The sequence below is a fragment of the Sinocyclocheilus anshuiensis genome, unplaced genomic scaffold, assembly GCF_001515605.1.
Source record: "Sinocyclocheilus anshuiensis isolate Anshui unplaced genomic scaffold, SAMN03320099.WGS_v1.1 scaffold773, whole genome shotgun sequence".
NCBI lineage: Eukaryota > Metazoa > Chordata > Actinopteri > Cypriniformes > Cyprinidae > Sinocyclocheilus > Sinocyclocheilus anshuiensis.
In genome coordinates this window covers 2,124,570-2,145,186 of record NW_015539930.1, presented here as the reverse complement: position 1 = coordinate 2,145,186, position 20,617 = coordinate 2,124,570, and the positions used below count along the sequence as shown (strand labels likewise).

The 20,617-nt window shown below is 37.3% G+C and overlaps 2 protein-coding genes across 2 annotated transcripts in view; one reads left to right on the top strand and one right to left on the bottom strand.

Moving 5' to 3' along the window:
* Positions 1–13,925, bottom strand: part of myo9aa (myosin IXAa) — a 143,366-nt gene extending 129,441 nt beyond the window's left edge. Inside the window, exon 1 of the mRNA XM_016483984.1 lies at positions 13,632–13,925. The gene's annotated coding sequence lies outside the window, so the exon portion shown is untranslated. The remainder of the gene's footprint in view (positions 1–13,631) is intronic.
* Positions 13,926–14,090: 165 nt separating this feature from the next.
* senp8 (SUMO peptidase family member, NEDD8 specific) lies at positions 14,091–16,076 on the top strand. Its single transcript, XM_016483991.1, has 2 exons — positions 14,091–14,198; positions 15,011–16,076. The coding sequence occupies exon 2, from the start codon at positions 15,043–15,045 to the stop codon at positions 15,679–15,681; it is 639 nt and encodes a 212-aa protein (XP_016339477.1). The 5' UTR covers positions 14,091–14,198; positions 15,011–15,042; the 3' UTR covers positions 15,682–16,076.
* The last annotated feature ends 4,541 nt before the right edge of the window (positions 16,077–20,617 follow it).

Genomic DNA, 20,617 nt, shown 5'->3' with positions numbered 1-20,617 from the left:
AATTATGCTACCATCTGTTTTAATGGGAGGTAGCAAAATCTGACAGGGTAGCACAAATCGTCAGAACACCGGCCGTTCCTCACTCAAGCCCGCAGTGTGTGACGCTGTGTGCCACATTTTATGGAGGACTGTTTCCTGAACCTGCAGAGTAGCTTACAATGGGTCTGTGCTCAAAGGCTGTTCTATAAAGTGGGGCAGTTCCAACTTTGCAAGGACAGTCTGGTGCTTCTGACTCACAGCCTGTAAGTACATTTTTTTATATTTAAAGAATTTACCACTGATGATTCAAACGCGAGTTTTAAGCAGTGTAGAGTAGCGATTGTTGTTTGTCGTTTCTCCGATCACAAATGCAGACATGGTTTTATGTTTACGTGGCGCGATACGCAACGCATAAAAACACAGTATAAGTCATTATAATCAGTAATTATGTCTCCACTGGATGCAACAAATGCCTCGTTTATAATGGGTTTTATTGGTTTTGTCACGGTCCTCCGAGAGACGGCATCACAGTATGGTAAGGGGCGTAACATTTCCGCTACACGCTTGAGGTATTCGGCCAATCACAATGCACTAGATAGCTGGCCAATCAGCGTACACCTCGCTTTTCAGAACGATGAGCTTTGTAAAAAGCGTTTCAGAAAGGCGGGGCATAGAGGATCAACAATAATGTACATTATGTGGAAAATAATGTGTTTTTTTTAACTCAGCACTTTAGCACACCAACCGCTGATGAAGACCGTCAACATAATCTGTAGCTTTGGCAAGTCATACACTGAGAATGCTAATGAGAGGCCAAGAAAGCTCAAGGCACTAGCAAAAAATGACTAAAATTATTAATTTCTCAATTTTTTGTTGCTTAAATACAGATTCTTACCATGAGGGTGAGCGACAACAGTAATGACTGTAAAGCTGAAATTATGACCAGACCTACTAGAGAACATTTTGTTTGAACTGGCAGTTTTATGGCTGTATAAAATATGACCCAAAAGACATAACATTTGGGAGATAATTTAGTTAGTACCAAAGTTTTCCAAATCTATGAATAGTTCACAGAAAATTCTATTTTTGCATCAGAAAATAGAAAATAATTCAGTTGCATCCTCAACTGAAAATGCATTTCATGACCCCTTTAAAAATTAAGCTTCCAATCAATTTAAATGTACATTCAAGAGCTACTACTAAAAATAATGAAAAAGAGAGACTCAGTGAGTGACTACAGAAAGGTGGAGGCCTGACATGTAAGCAGCCACTCCGTCAATGTCTCCATGGCAATGGTCTTTTTCCTGTCCACCCTATGGCGCCCGCTCCTGGGACAAAGACCCCAACATGGGCGGTACAGGAAGAGTGACTCAGATCCAAAACCAAAACATGACATTATTGTGCTGCTCATATTGACTTTAATGAGTATACCGCACCTTTAACACACTACACTATTTCTTGTACCCACTAAAAACAGATGCAGTGAACCGCCCTACATGAAGTTATAATTAGCTCCCACCTTCACCTAAGTTATGCTAGCGAGTATCTGACAGGAAACAAAACAGGTACATACATTTGATGTTTGCCTCTAAAAATCAACAGAGAAAGTGATCATGGTATGTAAAAATCGCATTATGCTGGATAGCCCCACCCACAATGAAATATCAGCTGGGTGTATTTTGTCACTTTTTCTCTTATCGTACCCAGTTAAGACAGAGTTGTGTTGGCATTACAGAGAGAAAAGGAGATGTTTTAAGGCAGGATATATCAGTAACAAGCATTATGCATGCACCATTTCCCCTTTAGAAATGTCGACTTCAGGACAAACTGCTAGACTGAGCAGAGCGTGGTCTGAGGGCAGCAGCAGACAGGAGGAGGACACAAGGAGCCCACCAGAAGGCATCTCACCAGGCACACTGTCTGCCAGATGAACAAACACACACCAGATAGCTGGATTTCACTGATATTATTAACCCCTGAAGGAACAAATACACAATCACACACATTCCGAGTGTTATTCCATGAATTCTATCATTCAGTCCATTACTATTGTTAATTGTTTATTTTTAAAGGGGCCATATATACCATAAGGGTATTTTATGTTTCCTGCGGTGCATTTATAAGGAATTTTACAACAAAAATTTCAATTTAGACATAAAATGTCATTTTTTAATCTGATTTTAGGCCTCTGACTTAAACACTCCAGGGACGTGTCTTCTTTAAGACTTGTGAAATGTAAACTCACACTGCTATGATTGGATATCATCTTTGCATATAAAATAAGTATTATGTAGAACTCTTTTGAAAACGGAGATTAACTAACAACTTCCACTGCATTAAAGATCGCAGAGCTGAGCATTGTATGTCTGTTGATTGCAAAAATGCACTGATCTCACCACTGCAACTTAACTCCTGCACTCTCATGAAGGCTTTCATTATAACGAACACAGTGTGCAAACACAATGTAAATAGGACAATCATTGTGCACTGTAGACAGCGTCATTGATTATAAATGGAGTTTTGGCAAGAGTGTAGAACTCACTTAGTTTGCGCTGAACTGAAGTGATAGCTCTAGCGATTATAAAGAGAGCGTTCTATCCTCACTTTCTTTAGCTAGGCTATAGAATTTAATCATTTTAATAACAGGTGATTTTCATGCTACTAAGAGGAACAATGTGAAGCTGACAGACGATTTAGTCACTGGTTTGATTTACTGATGCATAAACAGCAATAAACAATTTTGCAACAATCAATGTCTAACTATCCTTACATCAAAAAACACTTATTATAGATTAGGCATTATTAACACACTTACTTACTTGTAGTGGCATTACTTTAAATTAACATCAAATTACAAATGATTTACCAAAGAATCTACAGTGAAATGTACTGAACAAACAAATAATGATATACTGAGACATTCGCATATAGTTGAAAATAAATACTGCCTTTTTAAACATTAGGATCCTTAAAAGTTAATTTTGGACCCTCCTCATAACGCAGATCACTGTCCAGGAGTTATGTAAATGTGTAATTTAAGCTGTAACATAATGGTTAAACTACACTGAAGGAAAATATGGTTGCTCCAACTTCATGGTCAGTCATCATAAGGCCTATAATTTCCTGTTTCCATCACTGCTCTGACATAGCCAAACTGTACAGATGAAAAAAAGAGAATCCAAACAAAGGCCAAGTAACAGAAATATTGAATGAGATTCAGTTACACCACTGGTTTGGCATGTTTCAAGTCTTGGACTGTGTACCAAATTCTCTGACTTCTACTACACAGTAAGTGTGTACTTTCTGGTAATGGGAAAGTCCATACTTTTAAGAATGTAGAAAGACACCAATATTGGGATACTACCACATCATAAAACTCCTCTTACCACAAACCCCCTTCTCATGTACTGTTAACATTAGCATTTAAGTGTTAGCGTCGTTACATTAATTAAATTTGGCATGAAATGGAAATTGCTATAGTATTTTCATTGTGTGGTTTCTCAAACGAGGAAAAATGTAAAGGGAGACTTCTGTCTGTTGATTGGATCGTCGTTGTTTGCTAACTGCTGAAATCTCATGTGAGTTACAGGTTGCTGGGTGGGATGGATTATTGTCCAGCCCTCATGCCAGTGTACACGTCATCATAAAAAAAAGAATGCGAGAAGGGTAAGTTAATGTTTTTAATTACAGATTATGATGTGAATTTTTCAAAAATTATGATGTGCACAGATAAATCACTGCAACAATACATAGAAAAATAAGAATCGTCAATTTTGATTTTGTGGTGACTTTAAAGTTCACTTAGTAAATTTTGCAGATTAGATTTTGTTCGTTCCAACAGCGCCAACGGTCTTTTGGTATGGATGTATGAAAGTTTGTGTACTAACTGATAGTGCTGGGTTTTGACACAAATTTCACGATTCGATTCTCATTCACAAGCTTTCGATTCGATTCGATATCGATTATTTTGGATATATATCAGGTACAGTACATACCAAATTTTCTCAAAGAAAAAAAATCTCTCAACTAATGCTGTAAAATATACATGAGAGTAATTTGGTACTACATTACTATAATATTGAAGGTTAAAATTGACTGATTTGTAAGCTATAGCATACAACTGTTAAAATTTCACTATGAAGTTTTTAAAATAATAAAGTTACAAATACATAATAATATTTCTACTTCAATTGTTTTTTTTGTTTTTTTAAATATAAAAATTTAAATGGTGGCTGTCATAAAAAAAATGTATGGATTTATTCAAACATAAATTAAACACTGAAGAACAGTAAAAGTTATAATGAATATGTTATATGGTGCATATATTTAGCAAAATGCCCCTCTCTACAGTTTATTTTTCTATCTGACTAATGAGTTTATGGTCACCGAATATGTTTTTCTGAGGTAATTAAATGTGATGTTACATGAATTGTTAACAAGCCGTTATATTGACGTCTTTGCGCGACGGAAACACTGATTGAGCGATAACTTGAGACAGGATATGGATTGTAAAATTGTACTCTTTCTTTTAACTTACCTTCGGATGTTTAGTCATGATTATTTTGTGCTGAAACTGGTATTAAAGTGGAGGAGATGATCAGTTCACGTGCGCCTCGCGCTGCTGCGTCTGTTGAACTGAGGCGCTACAGAGATCTGTGTAACTCCACATTAAACAGCGCCAAAACGACACTTATTGTTTGAATACTGCAATACAATGGACATACAGTGGTGTGAAAAAGTGTTGGCCCCCGGATTTTGTTTTCCCTTAATAATAAAAACCTTCATTTAAAAACTGCATGTTGTGTTCACTTGTGTTATCTTTTACTAATATTTAAATTTGTTTGATGATCTGAAACATTAAAGTGTGACAAACATGCAAAAAAACAAGAAATCAGGAAGGGGGCCAACACTTTTTCACACCACTGTAAATTGAAACCTGAGACTTTGTTTCATATTCACCAAAGCACAATGCTTATTGCGATTTATTGGATGGGAAGTACCCTTCAATGTCCCGTCCATTAACTGAAAACAGGCTAGACTAATCGATTCTTGGGATTTAAGAATCAATATCGTTCCGTAAAAAAAAAGAGAATCGATTAATATCGAGATACCGATATTTTTTTACCCAGCCCTACTAACTGAACTGTACTAACTGAAATGTCTGCTTCATTCACGCTTTTTTCTTGTTCCTTTCTCTGTCTCATAGTATACAAGTTCATTACAGTATATGCATGTGTGTATTAAACATTAAACAAGATGAAAAAGATGAAATTCATTGTGGAAGTTTAGAAACATTATATGATAAACCTCTTAAGTTCCACAAGGAAAAGCGCTGAGTGTGGATGGAAAAACTGCAGCCGGAATGTTGTTGCATCATGCATGTTAGGACACAGTTTTATGGAGCTTTAAATCTTGCTTTTTGTCCCTTTTGAAGCTTGACAGTACAAATCACCATACATGTTTTGTTTCATGAAAAAGAACAAGCTGCTTTTATGTGTTTGCGACATGTGTTCTAATATCTGCTTATGTGTTTTACAGAAGAAAGAAAATAAAGTTCTGAACATGAGTAAATAATCTCTCTCTCTCGCTCTCTCTCTCTCTGTCTAATATATATATATATATATTTATTTACAGCTTTTCCCTTCATAGCCTCCTGGATTGCTGTACAAACTGATTTTGCAGAGCACACACTAATGTTAAGACGGTATCCAAGATTTGAGACAAGTTAAGCCACTGATAAATCTTTCCTACCCTTCAAACAGCCAGCAGTTTCTGACATTTTTCCTGCAACTCCAAAGAGGCCTTACCATCAAACATTGAAGGAGAGATATTGTACAGAGCAGGACTGGTGCTGGTGAAGACTGACCGCTTAACTCTAATAGATCAGGTGCAGTGTCTTCTCACTATGATAAGAAGGTCAGAGCAGCCCTATTTTTCCCTTACGATCCTGTACTTTTAGTGAAACGACCCAGTTTTACAGTGCCCCCTTTACTACGGCCCCTACACTACAAAAAGTGGCTTGTCAACACCTGTTCTGCTGCTGCACATTTATCAAGAGCAGACAGGTACCTACTTACCTACTTAAGCTAGTTAAGTACTACATCCAAACTATTTTAAAGCATCACTGCTCTTGCTCATAGTACTTAAGGTTAGGGATTTGAACAAATGTGCATCAAATATTAACTGTATATCTGCCTTAAATCACACAGTTTACAGAGGAAAGATTGGTTTTTACTTTTCTAAATGATTCTTTTCTAAATGACTTGTGAATTTCACCTCAAAGCTGATAAAATGAGTAAAGAAAACCCCACAGTCCCAAGTCATATCTAAGACCTAGAGGCCAGATTCATGAAATAGGAGAACAAGAAGTTTGTTTGGAAGAATGTTTCTAAGTGCAATTCTTGAAAAACTGATAATGAACTGAAAAAACTGGCAGGCTCTGATGTTTCTTGCCAAAGAAAATAAGTCACATCACACATAACCATGAACGATCATGGTTACATTATCGATCATATCACTTTAGACTCAGAGTACATGTGCACATCCCTAATAACTGGTATTTTATGTAGCTAGTGTTATGTTGTAATGCTTAATATTTGAATCAAGTCAAATTCATAAAAAACATATTTCCTTTGGGGAGTTAAGACAAGTTGGAATATTATTCTAACTTTAAGAAGGTATTTAAACTGAATTTTAAGATTCTTTTCAAGACTTCTTCTTAAGATAAGAACATTAGGTATATTTTTGCCAATTCAAAGTATTCTTAACATTTTTAGATTAATAATAAGAGGAAAATTGCAATCACATAAACTATGGCTGGCTTCTTATGACTTGGGCTAGAAAGCAACCACACAACAACATTGCACACTAAAACAAGTCAGAACACCTTAGCAACCACAGCAATGCCCTGGCAACCATGTAGCAACATCCAAACATTGTGGCAGAAATGTTTGTATAGGCAAACAAAAGTTTACAATAACAAAAAACATCAGCTATTCAGCTATTTGGCTACATTTGACTATGTAAATACAAATACACAGCATACACTAAAACACAATGTTCTGTTTATTGTTACTTTCTCATGGGTGTCATTCAATCCTTCCTATTCCAGCAGGAGGAAGAAAATGTGACAGCTTGCCCTCAGGATCTGCCCTCAGGGATACGGAGGCATCATCACATAAAGATGAAAAGCTAATGACACTAATGGATTTAGTTCTTCCCTTGTCTAATTGAGGATCCAACTCAAGAGGGCCCTGAAAAACAACTTAAACTCTTCAGCAATGGCACAAAACACAAAATCCCCAAATGGAAAATAAAAACGTACCTAAAGAGACTGGCCTCAAGTGCTTGTCTTGAAAGGTCAAATATGTTAAATAATTTCTGTGAAGATGCTGATTTTCATAACTTTTTCAATGATTCAATGGATATATTAGAAATAGGTATATTAGTCCTCTAACAACCAACTAGTCAATTACTACTTAATCTAGCTATTTCAGCTGTGATATTTTTAGTAGGGGTGATCCGATCAGGATTTTTGAGGCCGATCACCGATCACAGAAAGCAGTATCTGCCGATACCGATCACCGATACCGATCTTTTTAAAGCCTTCTTTTTATCATTTATAACTATTTATAGTGATACTCCAATCAGGATTTTTAGACATTTATTCAGGGCCTGAATTTCATTTTTGAAAATGGGGTGAATTCCCCTCTTAGTTGACTCTTGTGAGAGGGGAAGCAGCTTTCACACAGGAGTCTGCTACTGAATCATGGCTGTTTACCACAAACACAGCATTTATCCATTATTTTGATTTCAAATCCAAACACTGGCACTGAAAATGCTTTTTCAGCACTGCAATTCTTTTTTTTTTACACAGTACAGTAATACAGTTTTTCACAGACATGTTTAAAACACAATAAATATAAGCAACACATTATTCAGTGTTTTTTATATTTTTTTATAGATTTATATATCAAGTTGCTCAAGCAAGTGGCAAAACATTTAAACTACTTTTCTTACATTATCACAAACTTACCATTGACAGAAATAGTCAGCTCTACTGCCTTTTCTTTTGCATTTAAATCTTTATTACAACAATCCTGCGGGTTCATAAAGAACTTTGTTTTTCTACCTCCACGAGTGGCATCTATTATTGCCTTGTTTATCTAAAAGTGCTCTTTTCCTTTAAACCTAGCCAAAAAGCCATATGTGTTGACTATGAAACAATAAAATGCATTTATGGTGTAATTACTAAATTTTCGTGTCAATCCATGTTCATATTTACTGCAATCAATGCGCCGTTACTTTAATTCAGCGCTTGCAGCGCAGCAAACATAGACTCGGTGCGGAAACGATCTCTGCACTCTCGGGTGCAGTGGGAATGCCTTAATCCGTTAACCGATAATCACGTTGGTTTACCTTATTTGATGTGCTCTATGCACCTGCGTTGATCAATTTTTATATATGAATAAAAGCCTAAAATCAATCTGTTCATCATATAAATTGATTGTGTCTCTTCAGACATGGAGTAAACTGCTCGATTCATATGGATTACTCTTACAATGTTTTTATGAACATTTTGAAGCATCAAAATGAACGGAGGGACAGAAATATCTCAGGTTCCATCAAAAATATTTTCATTTGTGTTTTAGATCATATGTAAAAGTCTTATGGGCTTGGAAAGACAAGATGGTGAGTAATGACAGAATTTTCAATTTTAGGTGAACTAACCCTTTAAATGTCACATTCTATGAGGGAAAACCATCATAACTCATTAAAGTTTAATAAATAATGTTCTCAGTGAATCATTTTGCTGGGAGTTTATAGAGGCTTAACGTCATTTTATAGGGAAGTTCTGGAATTAGACAACACACAGGCATAAATACCATCCAAATCCACTCCAAATATTTGTTCGGATTGGATAAACATAACACCAGGCTTTGAACTTCAGATCATCTCGAAAATAAGCTCCAAGACAAATTACAGCCTGTAAGATGCATAAATCCAAGATGATTTATTGCTTGATGATAATTTAGGACTGGCATATATTGTGGTCAGTTTGGCTCTATGGAAAGCCAATACACATATTTCTAAAGTCAAAATGCACAAAAGTAAGCAAAATAGCATGGCAATCGCATGAGCATCTTTATATGAAATTTGACCTGAATGGTAGCCAAACAATGAACTGTCAACACACGTTAGTCTGTGTTTGAAATACAGACAAAAGGTAAAAGGAATAACTACTGTTGTTTTCAGTTATTTACAGCCCGGGAACTTGACCCATACTCCTTTTCAGCTATCTGTCTGCTTACAGCTGTCCACAATCTGCAATTCAACTAAATAATTTACTGTCTGAAGAACAGCTGACATATTCAAAAGATAAACATTTCTGAGATAAATACAATAAAAACAGACAGTGTAACTCATGTTTGGTTTGCTTAGATGATGTAATGGTTATACTATGCTGTCAGACCACATATGTCCATGCAGTGTTTCTGTAGCATCAGTGCCTGAAGTATGGCTTACCGCATACCTTCACAGTACAATCCAGGCAACTTGATGGCAGGAAGTTTTACTACTTCCTATGGAAGTTTCCTCTTACACTGATAAAAATGATTTTGTGGTAAAGTAAATACTACATAAAAACAAATGTAATTTCTACATTAAATAATTTAGTTCAGGCAAGAATTAAACAAATTAAGTAAGTGCTATATTACTACTCAATTTAAGCTTGTAGAAATTACATTTTGAAATTATAAGTATATTTTACTTGAAATTGTTTGTTATGTTTACAAGGATTCTTTAAGTAAATATCAAAGTTATGATCCCGTTTTTCCCCTCATGCACTGGGGCATGAATAATTAAAAAGGTTAAAATTTTCACTGTTTTCGAGTTGTATTTACACTGTTTTAATTACACGGTAATAATTATATTGAGTGGACATATTATCTTCAAAGGATAACAAGCTGCCTACTTGCTTACTTACATGTTTGCAAGTGAACCACATGCTTTAATAGCATGGTTGTTTTCCAGTGCTACATTGTATGAGTAAATTTTATAAATTGTAACTGAGGGAAATGTACTTCAGTATTGCATATTTAACAAAATAATTAAGCAGAAATTACTCATCGTACTCTAAATGGCCATGTTAAATTTACTTATTTCCTTTGCTAATTTTACCTAACTTAGTTAAGTAGATTTTACTTAATTCAATACTTAAATTTTACCGAAAATTTATGTGTGCAAAAACGTGCAAAATAAAAATCAAGTAAATCTACTTATTGTTTTTTTTTTCAGTATATTATTGTGGTACAAAAATGCTTCGGATTTCTCCTACAAGCTAGGTTCATCATACAGAGCCTCTTACAATCAGCTAGACGTCTCCAGAAGTCATAAAGTACAATAGGGCCTTATGATTTCCACGATGTGAAAATTGCTGACAGAATCGCGGAATCAAGCCATTAAAACGGAATTTACGGTATAACGTGGAATGTCACAGAATATGGCAAACTTTAGATAAATAAACTCATCATATCATGATATGCAGTGGCGTGCACAGACCTCCGGAGGGGCAGGGGAGAAGTCACGTGAGGAGTGGGGGTACATCCCCTTTGGTAGAAATTGCAGACTGAAAGGGCACTTTAGCATCGGCGACTAAAGGGGCATGGGCTCAAGCCCACCCGATCATGCGGAAAATCGGCTAATTCAGGTCCCTGTCAGGTCGATCGGTGCATCTCTAATCATATCGAATATACACGGAAACTCAAAGGTCTTCACTACTACAACCAGCCAAAATAAAAGTTTGGTTTAAAATAAAGAAACTGTGATAGATGCTTATTAAATTATACAGTACCATTTATTTCTAAAAGTAATAATACATTTATTAAAACTTTATTTTGAAGGACTATCACACAGCCTCTGTTGTGCACTACTTTGCCAAAAAAAAAATAGGAATTGCTAAATTTTCATTTGATTACATTTTTAAAGATGAATTAAATGTTTAATGTTTTATGCCTTCATATGATTACTACCGTTTTTGATAATAAATGTGTATTAAATCATACATCCAGAAAAAGTCAAACAGACAACAGAATTTCTGAAAAAATAAAACATTTCATATGGCCCTATAATTTCAGAAATTTTAATAAATTATTAAATTGTTCAAGTGTTACAAACTCAATTGATTAGAAATGCTTTTTGATTAAAATTTCATTAAACCATTAAAGTGGAATCAGAACAATTAAAAAGGAAAACACAGAATTTAGAAAAAGTCTAACAGAATTAGGGAAAATTTAATTTTAATAAATAGGGCCCTAAGATGTAATGTTAAACTTTGAATAAATTGCTGTTGAATTGTATAAGTTTCATGATTTCAGTTAATTTGACATGCTTTTTGATTTCTAACATTTAATTTAACCATTTAAACAGAATCCAGGAAAATAAAAACAGAAACAGAATGGCAAAAAAAAAAAAAAGGATTTCACAGGACCATTTCAAGTAGTCACTAAAATTAGTCTTTCTCCCCCCAGGCTATATGATGCAACTTCTATTTCTGCTCTGCGTTAATATTTAATAACAAGGAATTGTTATTAAACCAGTGATGTGATTTTGTTTCAAACTGAAAGCCTCTTTAAAAGATATCTCAAGAATCTCACGAATTTTAACAAAAAGTCTATGGTGGTAGTACAGTAGTTGATGTTATTGCTGTTGTTTTAACAATTTATTTAAATACATTATGGCACCATGGTATGCTTAAAATAAGTGTCATGTAAATATATGAACATAATTCATGACTATGATATCACCACCACTGTACTGTACACCACTCGCACAGTACATTTCTGTAAGCACATGCTTTTAGAACAATAGTAACCTATAGTGGTTAGGTGACTTGGAAATCTGATTCGAAAACATGCAGCTCTCTGACCACACGGGGAGGTTTTTAGCTAATTACTTGGATGTCATATACACGGCCAGACAGTTGTCGGAGTAAAGTCATGGCATGGCACAATCTCTCAGACAGCTGAGGCAGACCCTTCACATTCCTCACATCACCTGTGCTGCTCTGCTGGGAAAACAACACTGCCACCAATAAGAGCAAACTTTCCCCAGCAACTCCAAATCACTTTGACAACTAAAGTGACACATACGTCAAACATCACAGAAAGTATTTAGACACAAACTCTTTTTAAGCAAAACAAAAGTTCGTTAGGTTTCAAATTCAAATAATAAGGACTAAATAAATTGTTTAAAATTAAAGGCAGGGTAAGCGATTTCTGGTAGCCAATGTTGATATTTGAAATCACCAAAACAAACACGCCCCTACCCCAAAAGGGTCTTGCCCCTATTTTGATAGCTCCGCCCCACATATACGTACGCAACCCAGGCAACGATTAGTTCTGTGAAACAAAGCAAAACCAATGTTACACCGTGTCTACACCGGACGTGAGTGGCGCGGCGCAACAAATCCCCGACAGAAAACTGCTGCCGGGTTCTATTTATGACGTGCTGACACAAATTTCAAATGGTTTTCAACGGTCGTTTGATCGCGTCCAGTGTAGGCAGACTTTAGCTGTTGTAGACAAGGTCTTGCTCCCCTATTGAGAAGAAACAAAGCAACCTCGGCATCCGATCGCAGACCTCCGCTCCTTGAGTTCTCTCCAGCACTGGAAAGCTGATCCGATATTTACACGGGTCCTACTTCTTGCCTTATCGATCCGCAGACGTTTTCCTCTTTTGTTTTTTATCCGCCATCTCTATCTTTCTGTAGCTTGGCTCGGCTAATTTCCGTCCCCGTGCACTGAAAGTTCTCTCCTCCACATCACGAGTAGACACGCCCCTTATTGTTGATTGGCTACAAGTTTGTTTTGCTATTCGGCCCGAATCAGTTTTCTAAAGTGTTTTTGAAAAAGTACATACCCTACCTTTAATACAAAAAGTATTGCTACTGGAAGATGTTGAGCTAATGTAATGAGCTACACCTGTGGTTACTCTGCTAGGAAACCTGAGTGAACTTATGAGGAACTACATCCACTAAAATCACATAGTTCTGTGAAAAAAAAAAAAAAGCTGTATCATCATTTTTTTTGCAGATGGCACTTGCCATCTAAATGCAATGACATTCATACACCTTTAACTCTAACTTGAGTGCCCACATACTTTTAGGGCCACTTTATCTCCAAAAAAAGACCAGTGAATGAGAGGAAAATTAAACATTCTGACTGGGTCCGGATGACTTTGCAGATTTGGCCCATGATTACCGCAGTACTGGGGCTGAAGTGAGTGTTCAATAATACATGCATCATCATCATCATCCTCCTCATCTCCACCCAGGGCATCTGTCACACTTTTTACTCAGCCGCTGTGAAAAATCAGCTCAAAGTAATTCTTACACAATTATACAGTTACACACATCACTGGTAACCCTGATGTCCGCTGACACTGAATCAAAAGAAATATCACAATATAGTGTTGCACGTATGCCACGCGCAAACGTCCCGAGAGCCCGTAGACATAAAGCAGGAGTTGTGACTCTGATGTCTGGCGCTGCAGGGAAACTTCGAGTCAACATCGGGTCACGGTAAATGGGAACGATAAGTTTGTTTGTGTAATTCGCCGAAAACATAAGTGAATTTTAACACTCTAAATCTCACCTCTCTTGAGTTCAGCGTAAAAATCCAGTGTGCTGCGCTTCTCCTTTAAGGACAGATCAAAGCCAGCGCAGCTCGAGTCCACTCATATCCCAGAACTGTCTCTCTCAAATTGTCCTTTGCAACTTTCCCGTGTCCAAAAATACTTGCCGCTGAGCCATTTTGATTAAAAAATGACTACAGTCGTTTTTCCCATTGAAATTTCCCAACAGTGCAGCGTTTCTTTTCTCGTGGGAGTCGCTCGCTGAAAATCCTTTCTGTTTTTTTCTGCTTAATCAGTGCTGCTTCTCATCTGCGGTCAGCTGCGGCGATGGGCGGTGGCTGCCTTTCAGAGATGCATACGTATTTAGTTGCGTCACGAATGTCAGCCAATCACCTTCGGGCACTGGAAAGAGGCGTGTACGTGAGGCGAAGAAGCGCTCTGCCCATCAACACTGTCGCAAACGTGTAGAAGCACGACATTTTCTATAACAACAGTTCATGGTTTACGGCACCTGCCCTCGTTGCGCTTTGTGGTAGAGGAAGGTGGACGTTATGAGAGCTTACTTTGGGGACTCTTTCCTTAGCAAGGTAAGTGTTGTCAAATTAGGTGACTGTTATTATGAAAATGATGAAGACGGCAGAGAAGTGAAATGTATTTGTTTTTAAATCGCTGTGTTTGTTTGGCCTGCATCAGTGCGCAGTGCAGTAGTCATCTGTGCAATATGCTGAAGCACGTATAAAATAACATTATAACTAGTCTTAATATGAATACAAGAAGTACAGGTCAGAGTAAGTTGTACTAATAGAAGTAAAGTAATGGCCATACAAAAACGGTAAGAAAAACCGAAAGTACTGTGTTGTGTTAGTATTTTGGTACAGAGATAGATAGATAGATAGATAGATAGATTCATGTAATGCTCTGCATTTAACCCATCCTAAGTGCACACACACAGCAGTGAACACACACACACCGTGAACACACACCCAGAGCAGTGGGCAGCCATTTATGCTGCGGCGCCCGGGGAGCAGTTGAGGGTTCGGTGCCTTGCTCAAGGGCACCTCAGTCGTGGTATTGAAGGTGGAAGAGAGAGCTGTACATTCACTCCCCCCACCTACAATTCCTGCTGGACCGGAGACTCGAACTCGCAACCTTTGGGTTACAAGTCCGACACTCTAACCATTAGGCCACGACTTCCCTAAAAGGCAGTCCGGTACTAAAATCACACCCAGTTCCGGCGGTGCGGAAACGCCAAAAAGTGCGTAGTTCCACAATTAGTTCTGGTACTATGAAAAGGTTCCCGCGGTGCGAAAGGCCCTTAAATGTAAATGTACTTAAGGTAAAAGCATTAATGGTACTGTGTGTGCAAATCAATAAAATCTCTCAATTCTCATCCCCACAGTAACTGTTGCTGTCATTCGGGTTGCCTTGAGGATGGATCCAGTGGTACTGAGCTACCAGGACAGTCTCCTGCGGTGCTCAGACGTGGCACTTTTAAACGGACCCCACTGGCTCAACGATCAGGTCATAGGTTTCGCCTTTGAGTACTTTGCAACAGAGCGCTTCAAAAGTTTGGGCGAGAATGTCTGTTTCATCAGCCCTGAAGTCGCTCAGTTTATAAAGTACGCCTCATGTCAAGAAGAGCTCGCCATTTTCCTGGAGCCGCTGAATCTTGTGTCTCGTCGGTGGGCTTTTTTGGCTGTCAATGACAACTCTAATCAAACAGCTGGTGGCTCCCATTGGAGCCTGCTTCTCTATCGGCGAGACACCAGCCAGTTCTCCCACTACGACTCCCAGAGTGGAAGCAACTCATTGCATGCCAGACGTATTGCAGCCAAGTTGGAGGCTTTTCTAGGCACTGGAGCGAAAGTGCCCTTTGTGGAGGAGCAATGCCCCTCGCAGCAGAACAGCTATGACTGTGGCATGTATGTGATCTGTAATGCCGAGGCTCTATGTGAGAGTGCTAGAGTCGAGGGCTGTCCCCACCTGCCCGCTCAGATCATAACACCCACCTACATTACACGGAAACGGACAGAATGGTATTCACTAATACAGAGACTTGCCAAAGAATGACTAGCTGACCTTTTATTACATCATGCAACAGCACCGTCATGTTCACATGAACTGTATTAGCCAATGGGCAAAGTGAACACACTTATTTATCGTACTCAATCCTGCACAAAGGATGCACAAAATAAACTGCATTTGGAAACAGCATGCACTTCTCAAAAATTGTTTGCCAAACTCTTAAATGAATAGTTCACACAAAAACGAAAATACCATCATCATATTACTCACCTCGCTCCAAACCCAAAATGAGAAGTGAGATGCAGAGTCTTCACACTGCTTTTTTCATAAAATGAAAGGGACTGCTCTGTCAATCCCAATAATTTCAAAAAACACCATTAGAGGGATAGCTCACCCAAAGATTAAAATTTGCTGAAAATTTACTTCATTGGAACTGATTTGAAAAAAAAATTAGCATTACTTCCATCGCTTACTCACCAATGGGTCCTCTGCAGTGAATGGGTGCCGTCAGAATGAGAGACCAAACAGCTGATAAGAACATCACAATAATCCACAAGTAATCCACACAACTCCAGTTCATCAATTAATGTCTTGTGACTTAAAAAGCTCCATGTTTGTAAGGACATTTTGTAGTTTTCTGATCAGTTTGATGTTAAGTGATATTCATAATGTCCTGACAAAATGACTTATGATTGGAATGATTGGAAATAAAAGGCTCCATGTTTATAAGAAACAAATTCATTCATCATTAAGGCTTTTCAACTATAAGCCTTTGCTTCTGGTCAAAATACCAGTCAATAATCAATAATAACGCTTCCTCCAGTGAAAAAGTCCATCCCTTGTTGTCCTCTCACATCAAAATCCACTGACATATTTGTTTAGAACTGTTTTTGGACCGTTTCAGATGAGACTTTGGAGAAAGCAACATTATGCATTGAGGACTTGTATTTACATTTCTTACAAACTCTGAGCTTTTGGCTTCACAAGACCTTAATTGATGGTTTGGAGTCGTGTGGATTATTGTGATGTTTTTATCAGCTGTTTGGTCTCTCATTCTGACGGCACCCATTCACTGGTTGGTGAGCAACCTGGACCATTGGTGAGCAAGTGACGTAATGCTAAATTTCTCCAAATCTGTTCCAATGAAGAAACAAACTCATCTACATCTTGGATGGATGAGGGTGAGTACATTTTCAGCAAATTTACATTTTGGGGTAAACTATTCCTTTGAAGTATCAAAAAAAGTAATGAATCATGTGCTATATTCGTGTTATTCTGAAGTCAGTTATTTCCCTCCACTGTAGCTCTTAAATCAAATATTTATAGCCATTTATTTGCATACGGCATGTGAAAAAGCATCATGCCAGATTTGATGTCATTGTTGCCAAACTTGACTGGTTATTGTGTTCGTCATAACCAATGGTTATGAAGGGAAGATTTAAAATCTTCTGTTCCTCACACAGATCTATCAAATGGCTTAAGTAGATATAAGTAGAATCTGTTGCACAAGTCATATAAAGTACATTTACAATGCTTGCATAAATTTCTTGTTCGTATTAACTTGACAGCCTCAGTTCTCATTCACTTGCATTGTATGCAAATGACCTGTGTCAACATTCTGCAGAACATCTTCCATTAAGGAAATCAAATTCACAAGGGTGAGTAAATGATGACCGATTGTTTCATTTTTGGATGTGCTGTTGCTTTTACGAATACATCTATGATCTTTCATCTATTCATAAGAGAGAAGAGACTTGTGATCAGTGCAACAAATCAGTTAGCAACACAAGTTGGTTAAGTAGATTCAGAATGTATTATTGTTGATTAGTTTAGATTAGTAGCATGAAGTGAGTAACTGAATGTGATGCTTGTTTACAGGACCTTTTGCTCAGGGCTTATTTTGAGAAGAGTACAGATGACAAAGAATGTGATTGTGTAATTGCTGTCTAAGCTACTGTTTGCTTAGGAAATGTAGTATGTGCTGTTACAACACACGGGCTGAACAAAAATACAGTAGAGTAGTTTTTAGTTAAGCAAGTGCATCCTCTGGCTGAGCTGAAAAGATGCTTTGTAACTTCACACCAGCAAAAGCATGATTGTGTGACAGTATATTCTTCAGCTTTATATACCAGTTTTCTTACAACTGAATGAAGCAGATATTAATAATGAGCAAATTATATATCAACCCAATTTTTAAAAAAACTGCATGCAGGGAACACGCGTCTATTGCCATGCAGTTCACTTTACTATACAAGTAATACTGACCTCAATTAAACCATCATGTGTTGGAACTTCTTACATTTTCATATCTTGTTATTTGTTCTCTGTCATGTGTTTTATTAATAATGTAATTGTGTTGTTTCATTGGTCTTTTTTTTTTTTTTTTTCATTTGTGAATTATATATTTGCATAAAAGATGGTTGTGCTGATCTAAAGCAAGACCAGACTGCGTTTAGACACATACAGCAACTTGGAACAGTATTCAAATACTAGATTAGAATTCTCTAATGTTACTTAATTACCAATTATACATTGAAATGTTCTACATTGTTCTTATTGTTTGTTTGTTTTTTAAGAATAAATAATTTATCAAATTGTTAGTGACATTTAAAAAAAATCTTAATGAAAATTAAAAAAATGGGGTTAAGCGGAGACAAGGTTAAGATGTCAGTCTGTTCACTCCAGTGAATATTACTCATTGGTTTATTTTTGAATTCCAGTTTATAATAAATAAACCCATTAAAATCAGCATTACAGTATAAGCTGTTGAACATTGTCAACATTATTGCTAAAGGAAAAAATAAAGTTCATTAAACTAAAATCGACATCTATAGTGGGGCAAGATGTCAAATGGGAACATCCTGCTTATTTTCAGCTTTGTTGTAATATGATATAGAAAATACGTATTCTATTACCACATATGAACACATTTAAAAATGCTTTTACAGTGTAATATACCTGTAGACCAGTGGTTCTCAACCAGGGGGTCGGGACCCAAAAGGGGGCCTCGAGATGATTTAAAGGGGTCATATGATGCTGCTAAAAAGAACATTATTTTGTGTATTTGGTGTAATGAAATGTGTTTATGCGGTTTAAGGTTAAAACACATTATTTTCCACTTACTGTACATTATTGTTTCTCCTCTATGCCCCGCCTTTCTGAAACGCATCGATTTTTACAAAGCTCATCGGTCTGAAAAAGCAAGGTGTGCTGTGATTGGCCAGCTATCCAGTGCGTTGTCATTGGCCAAATACCTCAAGCGTGAGACAGAAATGTTACGCCCCTTACCATACCGTGATGATGCCCTGTCAGGCCGGATCGATGACCCATTATAAACGAGGCATTCTTTGCATCCAGTGGGGAAATAATTATGGATTATAATGACTTATACTCGGCGGCCTAGAGTGAGCAGAGGCCGGGTGATAAAGTGAGGAACGGCCGGAGGGCTAGAGTGAGCAGAGGCGGCGGATTTGACGAAAGAGCGTCCGGCGGGCTTGTGGCAACCACATGTGACGACCCCCGGCTGGACTCCGCTTTGTCCATGGTGAAAGCCGATCCGGCGATCCACAGCGCAAAGTTGTTGTATTTCCACAGCAACCAGCACGGATCAGCTCCAGGCATGACGAAGCAGATATCGTCCTCTTTTGGAACCTTTTTTGCCTCCTTCACGACATGGCGGCGGCAACAACAATACTACAGCGAGAATAAAAGTTACGCCTTCTTTCTTTGCGTTAACATTTGGGCGGCGTTATGCAAATCTTCCCACATAATAATGTAGCTATGTGGGGGCGTGTTAGAACGAGCCGTTTTAGGTAGGCGTGGTTAACTCTTAACTCTTCTTTTTTATAAAGAATATCTCTTTGGATTTGAGACTTTAGTCTTTGCAACTTTACAGATCTTCTTTATGCACCAAGAGCTTGTAACACTCCAAAGAGAAAGGAAAAATTGAAATCGCATCATATGACCCCTTTAAAATAAGACAAATGCAACATTACACATGAACATTAAAATAATAATGAATATAATTTTCTATATATATGTATAGGATATATATATATTTTTTAATCCTTATCGATAATAATCCTCATCCAGTAAATCATGAATGACTGGAAAAGTCATGTCCATTCATTGGTTAAAATGAGTGGAAAAATTGAAGAACATTCCATACATTTAATTTACAGAAACTAGGAGCGTCCATAGATTTAAATATGCTTTGAAAACAAAACTTTGCCTTCGAATATTGTTGTGCCATTTCTGTCTATGCAAGAAACGACCCATTATTATATGAAACTCCAAAGGTCATGACTGGAACCGTGTTGATAGCTGTGGGGCCTCACATTTCCAGGTTTACTTTAAACAGTAGACTCTGTATGAAAGCGCTCTGAGCTCCTCTGGGGCCTCAGGTGTTTCACATTATCTCTCTGAGGAGGTCCTAACCTCCATGATCTCAGTTCTGGGACTGTACACCTCATCCGCATCCTCTTAAACTGCACTGTAATGTACTGCAGATCTCCTCAGAAGTGTAAACACATTTCAGGCCCTTCTTCACATCAATAACTCAAACACAGCCCCCTGGCTAAATGACTTTGGATTTAACTTGCCTACCCGGTTATGTATGAAAGAATGAGTGAATGAATGAATCTTTATCTTTATTGTCATTGAATTCACACAGAACAACGAAATAGTGTTAGCAGCTCTTTAATACACCAGATAACAAGTAGAGAACAAATAGATAAAAGAACCATAAACACTATAAACATTCTAAACACTAAACAGTAGAACAGTAACAGTAGTGCAACAACACTCTAGTGTAATAAAGTGAGATTGTGCATAATCAGTACTTGTAATATTGTACATAGAAAAGTGTACGTAAATTGTAAACAATATGTGTTTACAGCGTTTTAAACAGCATGTCAATAACATGACTTTATTTTTTTATTTTTTCTTTGTTTGGACCCATTAAAAAACTTTAAGTATATAT

Excerpts from the sequence above, each read along its gene's own strand:
- senp8 (XM_016483991.1), top strand. The coding sequence starts at position 15,043 with ATGGATCCAGTGGTACTGAGCTACCAGGACAGTCTCCTGCGGTGCTCA.